This window comes from Carlito syrichta, unplaced genomic scaffold (assembly GCF_000164805.1).
Source record: "Carlito syrichta isolate Samal-C Ts95f unplaced genomic scaffold, Tarsius_syrichta-2.0.1 Scaffold305319, whole genome shotgun sequence".
NCBI classification, from domain to species: Eukaryota; Metazoa; Chordata; class Mammalia; order Primates; family Tarsiidae; genus Carlito; species Carlito syrichta.
In genome coordinates, this window is record NW_007249415.1 from 653,686 (window position 1) to 668,626 (window position 14,941).

The 14,941-nt window shown below is 43.4% G+C and overlaps 1 protein-coding gene across 1 annotated transcript in view; it reads left to right on the plus strand.

Annotated features, from left to right (window-relative positions):
* The window catches only part of ADARB1 (adenosine deaminase, RNA specific B1), a 71,456-nt gene that overhangs the window by 38,998 nt on the left and 17,517 nt on the right, over nt 1-14,941 (plus strand). Inside the window, exon 8 of the mRNA XM_008061568.1 lies at nt 9,170-9,351. Within this exon, the coding sequence (XP_008059759.1) occupies nt 9,170-9,351 (182 nt within the window). The remainder of the gene's footprint in view (nt 1-9,169; nt 9,352-14,941) is intronic.

Consider the following 14,941-nt stretch of genomic DNA (forward strand, 5'->3'; position numbering starts at 1 on the left):
TTATAGATTTTATTTTACAAGTCTTTTACCTCCTTGGTTAGGCTTATTACTAAGTATTTTATTTGTCTGATGCTATTGTAAGTGAAATTTGTTTTATTGTTTCTGTATAGAAATGCAACTGATTTTTATGTGTTGCTTTTGTATCCTGCAACATTGCTAAGTTCATTTATTTTAATAGTTTTCTTGTGGAATTTTTAGGGATTTCTACATATAAAATTATGTCATCTACAAGCAGATATAATTTTACTTCCTTCTTTCCATTTTGAATGCCTTTTATTTATTTTTTTATGCCTAGTTACTCTGGCTAGAATTTCTGATACTATGTTGAATATAAGTGGCAAAAGCAGGCATCCTTGCCTTGTTCCTGATCTTAGAAGAACAGTTTTCAGTCTTTCACATTGAGTACAATGTTAGCTTTGGGCTTTTTTAAATGGCCTTTATTATGTTGATGTGGTTTCCTTATATTCCTAGTTTGTTGTGTATATTTATTATGGGCCTGTTTCTAGGCTTTTTATTCTGTTTCATTGATCTGTTTCCCCCCCAATATTACCATTGTCTTGATTACTAGCTTTACAGTAAATTAGTAAAGTCAGATAATATTAGTCTTCCAACTTTATTATTTTCCTTCAATATTATGTTTGCTATTCTGGATCTTTTATGTTTCCACATAAACTTTTGGATCAGTTTGTCAATACCTACAAAATAACTTGCTGGAATGTTGATTGGGATTGTGTTGACTCTCTAGATCAAGTTGGGCAGAACTGACATCTTGACAGTATTGAATCTTCCTATCCATGAACATGGACTCTCTTTCTGTTTATTTAGTTCTTTCATTTATTTCTTCATAGTTTTGTAGTTTTCCTTATATAAATCTTGTACATATTTTGTTAGATTTATACCTAAATATTTCCATTTGGGGGTATTAATGTACATTATATACTCTTTTTTTTTTTTTTTTTTTTTTTGAGTTGGAGTCTCTCTCTCTCTTGCCCAGGCTGGAGTGCAGTGGCACACTCCTGGCCACCGCCATCTTGACCTGCTGGGCTCCAGCAATCCTTCCACCTCAGCCTTCCAAGTAGCTGGAACTGCAGGCATGCACTTCCACACCAAGCTATTTATTTATTTATTGTAGAGACAAGGTCTCGCCAAGTTGCCCAGGTGTGTCTCGAACCCATGGGCTCAGGCAATCCACTCACCTCAGCCTCCCAAAATACTGGGATTACAGACTGAGCCACCGAGCCAGCCTACATATTCTTTTAATTTCAAATTCTATTCTTTGCTGGCCACAATTAATTTGTAACCAATGCACAAAGGCAGTTTAGTAATGAAAGAATAATTTTTTCAACAAATGATGCTGGAATAAGTGGATCTTCTTGTGTATAAAAAAAAAAAAGCAAAGTCAAACAAAAAAACTCCACAAATAGACTTGAATCCATATTTTGCATCATATACAAAATTAGCTCATAATGTGTCATAGACCTAAATGTGTAAAAATTCTAAAAGCAAACAGGAGAAAATCTTTGTGACATTGAGTTAGGAAATTATTAGATGTAATACTAAAAAGCATTCTTCATAATAGGAAAAACTGGTAAATTAGATTTTATGAAGTTTAAAAATTATTTCCTTTTAAAAGATACTGTTAGAAGAATGAGAAATAAACTCATGAACAGGGAGAAAATGTTTGCAAGTCATATATCTGGTAAAGGACTTGTATTCACAATATATAAATTCTCTCAAAACTAAAAAAAGGTGAAAAACCAGTTTTTAAAATGGGCAAAGTATTTGAATGGATACGTTACTCTCCCAAAAAAAGATATACAAATGTCAAATAAGCATAGGAAAAGACCCTCAACACTGTTAGTTATTGGGAAAAATGCAAATAAGATACCATAGCATACATCTTAGAATGCCTGAAATTAGAAAGACTGGCTGTACCAAGTGTTGACAGTGACATGGAGGAACTAGAACCCTCATCCTCTGTGACTAGATAGGTAAAAAGTCCAATCACTTTTAAAACAGTTTGATAATTTCTTAAAAAGTTAAAGATAGGCCTGCCATATGCCCCAGCCCTTCTACTCCTAGGTGTTTACCCAAGAGAAATGAAAATATATGTCTACACAGATTTTACATGAATATTTGTAGGACTTTCTTTGTAATAGTCAAAATAGTAAAAAAAAAAAACAACAAAAAGTAACGGGAGCCATCCGAATGGCCATCAGCCCGGAAGTGGACAAACAGATGGTGATGTATCCATACAATGCAGAACTACTAGGCAACAAACACAAAACACAATGATACACACTGTAACACAGATAAGTCTCAAAATAATTACACAGATTGAAAGATGTGAGACAGACAGAGCTCTTATTGTGCAATTCCATTTATATACATTTCTAGAAAACACAAACTAACTACAGTGACAGAAAGCAGGTCAGTGGGAGCCTAGGGGTGAGGGCTGGGGGAAAAAAAGGGACAGGAGAAGGAACAAGGTGTGAAGAGACTTTTGGGAGTGAGGGCTCATGAATATCTATAAACATCAGAATATACAAAGTGTCACTTAAATGTATGCAGTTAATTGTCAGTTGTACCTCAGTAATTCACAGAAGAAGAAATCACAATGGGAATTAGAAATACTCATAGTAAATGACAAAAAGCATCACAACTAAACGAGTCAGAAAGAGAACAAATTCAGACAAGTAAAAGGAAGGAAACAAATAAAGTTAAGAGCAGAAATTAATTTAAAAGGCAACAAAAATATATAATAACTGTGTATTAATAAAGTCCAATGTTAGTTCTTTGAAAAGGCTAATAAAATCAACAAAAATCTGGCAAGTTTCATCAAGGAGACAGATGATGGAGAGAGAAGACACAACCAACCATATTTGATAGAAAAGAGAATATCCTTGGGGCCCAGCAGGTATTGAAAACGCTGCTGATAGCTACAGTGGAGAATTATAGACAATGCCCTTACTAATATGTTTTAAAACTGAGATTAAATAGAATGTTTTCTAGAAAAGTGTACATTCCTAAAAGTGACTCCGCATATGCAGAATATTGCAATAGAAATATACCCACTAAAGAAATTAAACCAGGCACACACATACACATACACGCACACACACACAGAGAGAGAGAAAGAGAGAGAGAGAGAGAAGAAATTAAGAAAATAAAGGAAAGGAGGAGTTGTGGAGAGAGGGGAACAGTGTTGAGAGGGTTCTATACATTTTTTGGGCGGTGATGATCCCTATTTTAAATATGTTTTTCCAGAAATTAGAAAAATAAGGAAGAACCAGGTGTGGTAGCTTATGCCTATAATTCCAGCACTTTGGAGACCAAGGTGGGAGGACTGCTTGAGCCCAGGAGCTTGAGACCAGCCTGGGCAACATAGCAAGACCTTGTCTCTATAAATAAAAATTTAAAAATTAGCTGGGCATGGTGTCACATGCCTGTAGTCCCAGGTACTTGGGAAGCTGAGGCAGAAGGATTACCTGAGTTTGGGAGGTTGAGGCTACAGTAACTGTGATCGTGTCACTGCACTCCAGTCTGGTAGGGAGGCCCTTACTCAAAAAGAGAGAGAAAAAAAGAGATAGAGACAGACAAACAGACAGAGAGAAGGAGGGAGGGAGGGAGAGAGAGAGAAAATATAGGGAAAGAAACTGCAACTCATTTTGTGGATTACTACAACCTTTATTCTTAAACCAGACAAGGATAATAAAAGAAAACAGTAAACCCCCTTCAATTATAAAGTCGTATATTTGCACACATTATCTTTAAAAATTTAGCAAGATAAATCCAATCATGTATTTTTAAAAACTTGATCAGTTCCTTCTAAAACTATAACTTCAAGTAATTTTAATCAGAATCTCATCACTTTTTCATAGTACTTGAAAGTCTAATCCTAACACTCAAATGGAAAAGTAACAATATAAAACCATAATAATTAAAACTGAGAGGTAATTGGCAACAGATAATGGCAGAGAATATAAATCTAGAAAAGGACCTATGGGTGCATGGTACAGCACTTACAATTTGATTTGTCTATATTTAAGAGAAAATGTAAACTAGGTAGAACCTTATTTCTCTCTTGTAGAAAATTGTCCCCAAATTGGTGGTCCGGAGATGCTCTGAGAGTGGGGCTCCCTGGTTGCGTGGACCTGACTCCTTCTTCTTCCCACACCATTTGGGAGGTATCTTCTGACTCTGAGATCTCCACATTGCCTAGAGATGGCAGATCCCTGAGCACCTGCTCTGAACTTCAGACCCAGGCACGCCCCTGTCGACTCAGCACATTGTCCAGAACATGGGCACAAGGCACGGCTTGCTGTGGGAGAAGCTGGGGTGGCCCAGGATCTCACGTTGCCACCTGAAAGGAGATTGAGACTCTGCCGCTCAGGAAGAAGGGGAAGGAGGGAAGGAGCTTGGGGCTACAGCTGGCAGTCTGGGCCATATCCAGGGTTCATGGAAGAGAATGAACCAAGTGGTCAAGGAGCAAGCCTGGAGCAACAGGCTGTCTGTGTAGATGGAGAAATAAACCCATTTTACACAAGACACAGAAGCACCATCCCAGGTCAGGGAGGGACTGAAATGAGGAGCAGTACCTGGCAGTTTTTATTTTTATGGTCGGTCTTACTTTAAGCAGGGTCCTTAACTGAGGCACAGAAAACCCAGAAAAATGAATACATTTGACTAAATTACAGTTTTAAAACATCTTTCTCAAAGCCCCATACATATGGAAGAGAAAAGCCACATACTGGGAGAAGAGATTTCCAACTCATGTAAGCCACAAAGGATTAGAGCCTGGATTATAAGCTATTTTCTGCAGCTTCGTGACACAGAGGCATCCGTCTGAATGACCCTTGCTGGGTGGGGGCATGCTCTATGCCTGTGGAAGGGACATCATGCACACATATGCAGAACTCAGGCTCCCAGGCCTGCACTTGAGAGCTAAGCTTTTTTACTGTGAACTAATGAGACCTTGTCTCAAGGAGAAAACAAAGATAATCCATAAAACCAGAAACAAGGGATATTCTTAGAAAAGACAGCATGGATGACCAGAAAATGACTAGAAAAGTCATGGTCCACAAATAGTTTTGGCAGCCAGAATGATGCCAGTTGGCTGCAGGATTGTCCCTTCCTTTGGAGAGGAAGAGCATCCATCTCAGATTGCCAGTGGATGGGGGCTAGGCAGGGCCATGCTGTTTTTTTCACAGAGGGGCATGGCACTGTTGCACAGGCTGGGTGTGGGGAGGGAGGCACAGTCCTGCTGCCAGAGGTTACAGGGTATCTGGCCACCTGGTGGGCAGATTGGCAGTGATGGTAACCCCACAGGGTTGTCTGTGGGATGGTGAGGAGTGTGGGAGGCTGTGGGTTCAGTCTCCTGTGTTGGCACTGGAGCAGGGGAAAGTCAGGAGTGTCAGTCTGAGTCTGATGACTGTAGCCTGTGTCCTTGGCTGCCTGGAGCAGGAGTGAACAAGACCATTCAAGGAGGACCAGAGTCTCGGGGACAAGTATGAGAGGGACTTTTTACTGTGGGGTAGGGAGAGGAGGGCTTCAAGGGTGGCCCAGGGAGGCAGGAAGCCGAGGCAGGATCTGCAGAAGTGACATCCCTGGGTCTGTTGAGGGCCATGTGCAGTGTCTCTGGCTGGTATTGAGTTGGGCAGGGAGGGGTGGTCCTTGCCCAAGGCCTGACTGTCAGGCCGAGTGCTGCGGAGGCCATGGCTTGGGTAGACCAGTACTGTCCCATATGGTCTGGCTGATGTCCATTTGCAACTCTGTCTCTTACACCAGGTCATGCCCTTCACTGCATCGGGGGACAGAGCAGATGGTGATGCTCTGAACCCTGTTCTCAAAGAGAGTGAAAGAGTCAGGCACAGTTGCCTCAGCGCCGGTACAAGAGGCCTCAGGCCATGTAGTGGGTGTGGGTATGCCTATGGTGTTAGCCAGACATGCTCCACGCTGCAAGTGGGCACCTCCCATGGGGTGCTGGGATGGGTAGGCATGGACTTGTAGTGGGCATCCCTGGTGCCTGCAGCCTGCAGGGCTTTCCTTGGTTTTACTGTACCCCCGTCTGATACTCTTCACCAGCTCTCATTGTTCTCATCTTGGTGAGACTGACACTGGCTGTTCTATGTGGGGCTCGTGGGTGTGAACAGAGTGGCCTCCTCCTACCAGGGCCTCTGCAGAGTTGCAGATGTTCCTGGAATTCTGTTATGGTGTATGTGCTCAGAATTGATGACTCCTAACAAAGGCAGGTTTTTGTGGGATCACTGCTTTAGAGTCTGTCTCAGGAGACTGAATTCAGCTGAAAAGGGCTCTAAACTCACCAGCCTTCTCATCTGCAGAAGGACGGGCCTGTGTTTTTATATAAGCATTTACTCATTGTGTGCTTTCTGGTAAATCAGGGAAAGTTGCATTTCAATTTCCATTTTTGAGGTTGGAGGCCTGTGTTGTGGGAATCAGAGACTTTGTCCATTGAACACATATTTATTGAGCTTCTTTATCAAATATACACTGCGAGTGCTGAGGCAGATCAGTGAACAGAGCAGAAAAAACTCTCTTCCCTCATGGAAATTATGCTCTGATGGGTGGGGTATGGAGGAGCTCAGGCAGTGGGTAAGGGAGACCCCCGAGAAGGTCATTTGTGCAGAGTTCTGAAGAGGCGGGGGCAGCTGTGGCCACCCTGGGAATGGTGTTCAGCTGAGGCCCCAGTGGTGGCCAGTATCTTGGGGTGGAGTGGAGGCTAAGAGAGACAGCAGGCCCCAGGGAAATCAGGTCAGACGGCTTGACTGGCTGTGGGTACAACCTGTGTTTTCTCGGGAGCTGTGAGGGTGTTAGCACAAAGCAGTGGTTTGAACTGGTCTTTGTGTTCACAGGGGCTGTGTGTGGAGAGGCTCAGAAGAGGGGCTCAGACAGAGACATCAGGTTCCTATCAGGGAAGAGTGTGATGACACAGGTGGGAGGCTATGACTTGACCGTGTTCTAGCAGTGGCAGTAGCCAAAAGGCAGATCCTAGATCTATCTTGAAAATACATTCCAAGGGACTTGCTGCTGACCGCTGTGACAGGGAGAGACAGACAAGACTGAGCAGCTGGAAGATCAGAGCTGGAGCAGACCAGGGGCTGGGTTTGGACAAGTGAGGTCAGATATAGAGATGGGAGCAGGGGCAGAGCAGGGGCTAGGTTTGGACAGGTGAGGTTCTGTATTTCCCAATTCATTTGTGAGTTATCACCAGCTAGGCTTCCACCTCCTGCTTCTGTTCCTCCACAGAGTGTGGCCCTGAGACTTCAGGCCTTGAAATGTAAGTGGGTTATGTCAGGCAGAGGAAATGACAGTGGAGTGGCAGTAGCACAGTGGGAGGCAGGGTTTAGTGAGGGCGGTTCTAACCTGGGAAAGTCCTGCCACACCCCCAAACTCAGCCCGAATGCTTAGAGTTTCTGCTCTCACCTTCCTGTCCCCATGTCACCGGATTTGGCCCTTATCTCTGTCCTTGCTGGTGCTGGGCATTGTGCTCTCCAGTGTCCACTCACTGCTGACATCACTTAGTAAAACCATGCCTGGCCAGTCTGTCTCTTGAGACACCTCTCTAAAATTAGATGGGGCCTCTGGTATGCCGGAAGTCCTCCAGACCTGTTTTTCTGCCCTCTAGATACCACCTGGTCCCTTGTCAGGGCTCCTGGTCACCCAGTTGAACCCTGCCTGCCCCTCCTCTGGCCTCCTCTCCTGAGCTACCCCTGCTCCTGTCTTGCACTCCCCCCCACCCCAGGCTAGGACATGCCTTCTTCCCATGGCCTCACAGCCCCCTCCTTTGGGGCTAAGATCCAGGGTCACCCAAGTAGCCTTCCTGGGAGCCAATATTTTTCTTTTTTTCAGAGCCCTGCCCTTTCTCTCAAATTGATTTTACTTCAATGCATGGACTTCAATTTTACTTCTTTATTTATTTGTTTGCCTTTTTATTGCTTTGTTGTTTAGCACCTAGGCTGTGCCTCCTCCCCTGCCCTGTTTATGTTTTGCCTGGCAAAGGGTGCTCAGAACACAGCACATCCCAGGTCTGGCAGAGCATCTCTCCTGTTGGTAGAGTGCAGACATTCTGTGCTTGAGCATGGACAAGACCAAGATGGCCATTGGGCTACATCCTCAGGTGATTTGTGTCAGCTACATATGTGCAGCTCCTCTATAATGCCCACCACCCTGTCTTCCATCTGTCTGTGCACCCAGTGCACCCAGCTGGCAGGAGGGGCAGGAACTCACACCATCCTCCCTGAGGGCAGGCCAACTCCAAGGGCTCAGCATGTTGAACTGAGTCTTGGTTCAGAGGAGCAGGAAATTACCAGGTGAGTGTTTTGGAGGGCTCCTTTAAAAGCTGTTCTTTCATAAGTACAGTGCCCCCACCCCAGATAATACCCAGCACTGTATATGGTGTGTTTTTCCTTATATATGCATATCTGTGATATGATAAAGTTTAATGTATAATTAGGCATGGTAAGAGAGTAACAACAACCAATGATGAAATGTAACAGTTATAGCAATATGCCAGCATCACTGCTCATGTGCTTTGGGCCATTATTAAGTAAAATAAGGGTGACCTAAATACCGCAATAGTCCACCTGATCACTGAGATGACTACTAAGTGAACAGTGGGTAGGGAGCATCCACAGCATGGAGACACTGGAAAAAGGGAGGATTTACACCCCAGGTTGGACCGCATGAGATTTCATCACACTACTCAGAACGGCATACAATTGAAAGCCTTCTGGAATTTTACATGTAATATTCTCAGATCAAAATTAAATATGGGTAACAGAAACCTCAGATAAGGGGGCTACTGTAAGAAAATAAAGACATGCTTTCCCATTTGATGTTTCCACAGATTTCTCACAAGAAACACGTGGTTCATTAATATCTCTTTGGAACTAATCTTTGGTAAATGTGTCATCATGGGAACACATAATGGCAAAAAATCATTTCACAGTTTAAAATAACTTTGATAAATTTTTCTCTTTAAATTTTTAAACTCCTGAATCAGTCTGTCATTTTTCATTGTGATCTTTTCTGGTTGGTTGGAGTTTCTGCAGAATTGCAAGTGCATCTATGTGACTGTGCAGCTTTGGGCTATGCCATGTTGGCATTGAGTCTGAGACCCGCTAAAGAGTGTGCTTTCTTCTTCCCACAGCTGGAACGTGGTGGGCATCCAGGGATCACTGCTCAGCATTTTTGTGGAGCCCATTTACTTCTCAAGCATCATCTTGGGCAGCCTCTACCATGGGGACCATCTTTCCAGGGCCATGTACCAGCGCATCTCCAACATAGAGGATCTCCCCGCTCTCTACACCCTCAACAAGCCTTTGCTCAGTGGCAAGTATCCCTGGAGTGTGCTCCTTAGTCTCTTTCAGATACCTTGATTTTGCCATAATCAAGTCCTTGAGAATAAAAGAAGTCCTTGAGAATGAAAAAACACCACCCGAGCCACTCTGTGGCTGTCAGGGCAATAAGAGCCACTCTAAAAGGACCCAGAGCATGTTTCTGGGCCTCTCAGGCCTTGTCCCTAAGGCCTTTTAAGTGAGTCCCTCTGTAAGATTAATCTATTGATTGCAAACCTTGCCAGTTCAGGTAGAAGTTACAGCTGGGCTTTGGCACCTATGTGGTTTTCTTTCATTCACACATTGTATTCATTCCTGTCTCAGTGGCAGACTTGTAGACAGTGTGAAAATTATATCAGCCTTGGCTTTCCCAGACCAACTATGGGCTTGGCCTGCTGACCATGTCCCCTCATGTAGCCACCAGAGTCCTCACAGCTGTGTGTAGCCCTGGACCCTGCCCTAGGCACCTGGAGTGGGCCCAGCTGGCTCTCAGGAGGTAGTGACTGTGTGACCGAGAGGTGATGATATCAGGCCAAGGATGTCTCCATTACTGGTTTTTTCTTTTTTTAGAATTTCAGTGGCTAACAGTAAAGTGAACAGGAATTTTGAATTCAAGGGTCCTAACTTCTAAGCTCATCCTTATTTAAAAGGACAGTACAGGTATTTTTATTCTTTTCACAATATCATATTACTTACTTTTTAAGCTCAAAACTAAAACTATAATCCTAAACTAAAACGTGTTTCTTTGGGTGGGTGGGTGTGTGTGTGTGTGTGTGTGTATGTGTGTGTGTGTGTGCGCGCGCGCGCGTGCGCTGCCTTGTTTTCTAGTGCTTGGCTACTAGCACATCTTTAATTTGAAAAAAAGCAGTGTGGAATTGTATTTGAAAGCATGTCTGTCAGAGCATAGGAAGGAAGCAGGGACAGGAAAAAACTTTACAGTTCCCTAACCTTAGCCATTGTTTTTAAAGAAAAACAAAACAGACTGGTAAAACCTGATGGTGGCAAAGCTGAAATTGCAGCATCAGTGTCTTTTGAAGTATTCTTTTGGGTATTGGTGTATGAATTTCTCATGAGTCAGAAAATAATTTTCCCTGTTTGTTCTCTATGTTCTATATTTGAGGGAAGAGTGCTTTAATTTCAGCTGTCACTTGTCTTTTATTCATAGATACTTCAGACATTGAATGTGGAATGTGGGACACACAGGAGATGCTCAACACAGTTGTTCATCAGGGCCTTGTGGAATAGTGCTGTCTAAGCAATATTGTATCCATAACTGAACTCTGAGAAGGCAGGATCATTTTGCTAAGGACATTTTCTAAGATACTGAAAGTAGAGCTCATTTATAAAAGTCAGATGTACTTTTATCACATCCTATTTATATGAAGTGCATATATACATATATATATATATATGTAAAGACATTGAGAAAGAGTGTCTGCAAGATAGAGACTTCAAAGTTACTGATGCATTCTATATATACATATTTTTTAAAATATGAATATATAACAAAAGAATCCACTATTTGTTCCCTCTCATCTTTAATATCATCTATGTCCTAAGAGCCTGAAGCATGGAACCAACTGTTCCCTGGCCCACCCACTGTGGTGGTGGGGGGCTGCTGAGCTGCTACAACTGGTGGCAGAGCACCCAGTCAGAGCCATGGGACTATACTTGCTCTAGCTTGCCTCACTGGCCATTCATGTGCCTCTGTTTCGTCTTACACCCAGTGGCAGGGATGGACCACGTACCCTTTATGATCCTTCTGGATGAGTGAAACTTCTGTGAAAATAGAGGGCACCTTGCAAGCCTCTGGAGGCAGAATGCTCCTCAAATGCCAAGCTGGTAGACAGTGTCACTCTAGCACCAAGTCTATTTTCAAATGCTAGCTATCTGAGATAGTTTATTTTGGATAAATGTTTTATTTTGGAAACAGTATTGCTGTGTTGTTGTTGTTCCTTTGAAGAGCGTTCAAGTCAGCAAAGCAAGTAGCTTCAGAGAAGACACCGTTAGACCAGGACATCCTGGGAGTCCCCAGGGGACAGCTTAGCAGGAAGTCAGGTGAACAGAGGACAGAGTGGGGAGGCGGAGATGTCTCTGCTTCAGCAGACCAAAGTGAAACCCAAGTGCCTGGAGAATTGAACTCCAAAGCACATGATGTTGTGGGTGTTACCAAAGATAAAAGAACTGAGCCAGATAACTCTGGAGGGAAAGTGTCCATTTCTTGGTAGACTTAGGAGGTCACACTCTTAAAAGGGGTCCCAAAGCAAAGCCTTGAGAACTTTCTTAAAGGGTAAGTCTTACATTTAACAAGTGTCCTTGGTAGTGGAATGGCCAGGACATTTAATCATTTCCTTCTGGTCCCCTTGTGTGCACACACGCTGTGTAAGTGTGTGTGTTGTCACAGCTCACGCCTTGTTTGATGTACTTTTTTTCATCTCTTGTTTTATCATAAAGATCATTCCCATGTTAAAGATTTGAGAATGAGGTATGGTGGCCTCAAGGGAATTGTAGTGCTGTGAGGGAGAAACAGAGATGGACATAAATGCAACTGACTAAAATACAATTACCTAAAAACCAGAGCAAGTGAAAATAAAAATGGACTGTTTCTTTAATTTTTTTTAATGGTGTCAAGGTTAAAATGAGAAGCATTTAATTGTCACTTCATACTGAAACATATTTTTATTTTAAGAAAGTATATCTTGTTGGTAGTCTATGAGATGTGTGAGCCTTTGCTAGGAAGACTTGCAAGCTGTGCCTACTTGACCTTGGGAATGAAAGTCTCCCAAGCTTTCTCAGATCCTCTTTCACAAGTTTCACATCCAGCACTGGGCAAGTTTCAGGACAAATCTAGCTTCTGATTTACATTCATTGGTCCTGAATGTGAGCTCCTTACCTGGCCCAGTTTGTCATATAAGGCTCACTGAGATAGTCCAAAGAGGAAAGACCAGTGGTACCTGACTATATCTGTGTGATGGCTCCAAGGCCTCAATGACAGACTGCTTTGGGGTCATCGGTGAGGCTTCTGTAGTGCTGGTAGTAATGCTAAACGTTGTCAAAAAATGTTTACAAACAAGACAGCTTTGAGGGTAGGATCCTCATGAATCTTGTTTGAATTTGGGGATCCTGTTAGCACAGCGCAGGGATCCAAGGAGGCAGGCAGCAGGTGTGGGCGTGGGGCAGAAAGGAGGCAAGCGGAAGGCTGCTGCATGTCCAGGGAGGTACCCTTCCACTCCGAGGCTGTTCCTCACAGTGGGCAGGAAAGTTGCAGAGAGTAGTGAAGAGAGCTGGCTTAATGAGGTCACAACCTACATGAGAGAGGGACATCAAAATGATGGGAGTGTATGTGTGTGCGTGTGTGCAGGTAGGACAGACATCAGGTTGTAGAAAGAGAGGCGGCAGCAGTAAAGTCATTTTCTTCCCTGTTCCAGTATCTAGAAGAGAGAGTAACCATGCTATGGATCATTCTAGAACAGAAGGACCACCCAAGTTTAACTCAGTGTGCAAAATCATTCTCCTTGTCATCTTAATAAATTTTCTATCCATTGTACTATTTTTTTATTCCCTTACTTTTGCAGGACTGATTATGTCGTCTTTTCCCCCGTTTTTTCACTAGTGGTTTGGAAGTTTTAAATTTTATTTCTGTTCTACCTAGAAGTTATATCTTATATTTTAAAACAGATATATATATTTTTAAATTTAGCATCAAGAATTAATATTTGTAGAGATCCCAAATGGAGAAGCTGCCATCTTGGGCTCCTTTTTATCCCTGCTCTTTCCAGCCTCATTCTCCAAGATTCTGATGACATCATGCTTACTTTTAGAAACTCTTTCAATATTGTGCTTTTTCTTGAAAGGACTTTCTCTTTTTGTTTGTTTTGTTGTTGTTGTTGTTGTTGTTGTTGTTTCAGTTGGAGTTTCACTCTGCCACCTTAGCTGGAGTGCAGCCTTGAACTCCTGGGCTCAGGCAATCCTCCCACCTCAGCCTCCTGAGTAGCTGGGACTACAAGCATGGGCCACCACACCCTGTTAAAAACCTTTCTAAATCATGCCGTCACATTATCAGCAATGGCTTAGATGAGAATGTAATAACCAGAGTTTCCCTTCTAACCACTGCTTTCCATATCCGAGGTCCCCTTTATTCCACATTCGCATTTATTTTTCATTTTGTTGGAATACATCCTTAATTGAAGGGACAGAGTAATTTGTCAATTGACTGTTTTTCTTTTATTTTTCGAAAAGTACCTGCATGGGTGAAGCTTTGGGTCTTCACGTTACTTGGCTCCTTTCTGGCAGAATGGCCCTATTGTGTTCTTTGTTAGGTTTTCAGGGGCTCCATTGGGACTCTGCAACTCTATTTGTTAAGTTTTCGGTTCTTCTGTGCCCAGAAACTGGAACTGTCTAGAAAAGAGCTCCCTGGAGAGAATTAATCCCTCTTGACTGAAAGTGTTCAGGTTAGAATGGGTGGATGTTGCTCTCATGGACATGGTGACAGAGGATCTGGCTTGAGGCATTGGCCCAAATGACCTCAAAGTGTCTTCTAAACTCAAGATCCTATGGAACGTGGTTTACTTGTCATTTTAAAAATTATCTGTGTGGGTGACTAAAGTAAAGAACAATTGCCTATTTCATTGAAGATATTTTTAAATAACAATTGGTCTTCCCACTATATACTGTCTAAGATCATTTCCTGGGGAGTGTCATACTGTCTTCAGATCATTTTCTGGAGTGTGCATGTGCTCTTTCCAAGTCACAAACTAGACTTCTTCATCTATCCATGACCCCACGCCCAGCCCTGTTAGTGGGACCCTTTGTCACCCCCTTCACAGGTGGAACCAGCTAAGGCCAACAGACACAGCCTGGCTAGCAGGTCCAGCCCTATTCCACAGTCTATGGCACAAGGAGAGCCTGAACCCAGATCTGACCCCTCGCCACCATGAGCCATGCCTCCTATAGGAATAGGGAGGGCACAAGAGTGCCATGTGTCTTTCCTGGGAGCTGCATCAAGGAGAAGGAGGAGCCAGCAGGGCTACTGCAAACTTAGCCCCACTTCTATCTTCTGCCCTCCTTCATCACTTATCCAAAGTGGGATTTCCTGCTTGTGCAGCTCTCTGGGTGTGTTGGTGGAAGGGGATTGCACTGTTTCCTGGATTGCAGAGCCTGGGTAGCCTCTCCTGCCTCAGCACAGTAGGTCCTCCAAGCCAGGCTCAGGGCCACCCACCTCACTTCTTAACCATGGCTCTTGGGCTTCTCCCACAGCTGTTTTAGAACCTGAGATCCCCTTTGGCCAGAGATCCTCTGTTAATGCTCTGGGCACCTGCCTTGGGTTAGTGGACAGAACGAGACATGTCTGGTCTGGCAGGGAATGCCAAGGCCAGCCCCAGGAGTGGGTTTGGAGGATACAGGAACTGCCTGACCATTGTCCTTTCACACTGCACAGTCATAGTGCTTACTTTCTGTCAGCTCAAAGGTTGCCTTTTAAAAGAAAATCAAAATGGAAGTCTCAAAGGTACTCTGTTCTCTGCTTAAATGGCAGATTGTCTGTGAACCCAGAGGGGCTCAGCTACTCCCTCCCATGTCAGGTGCCA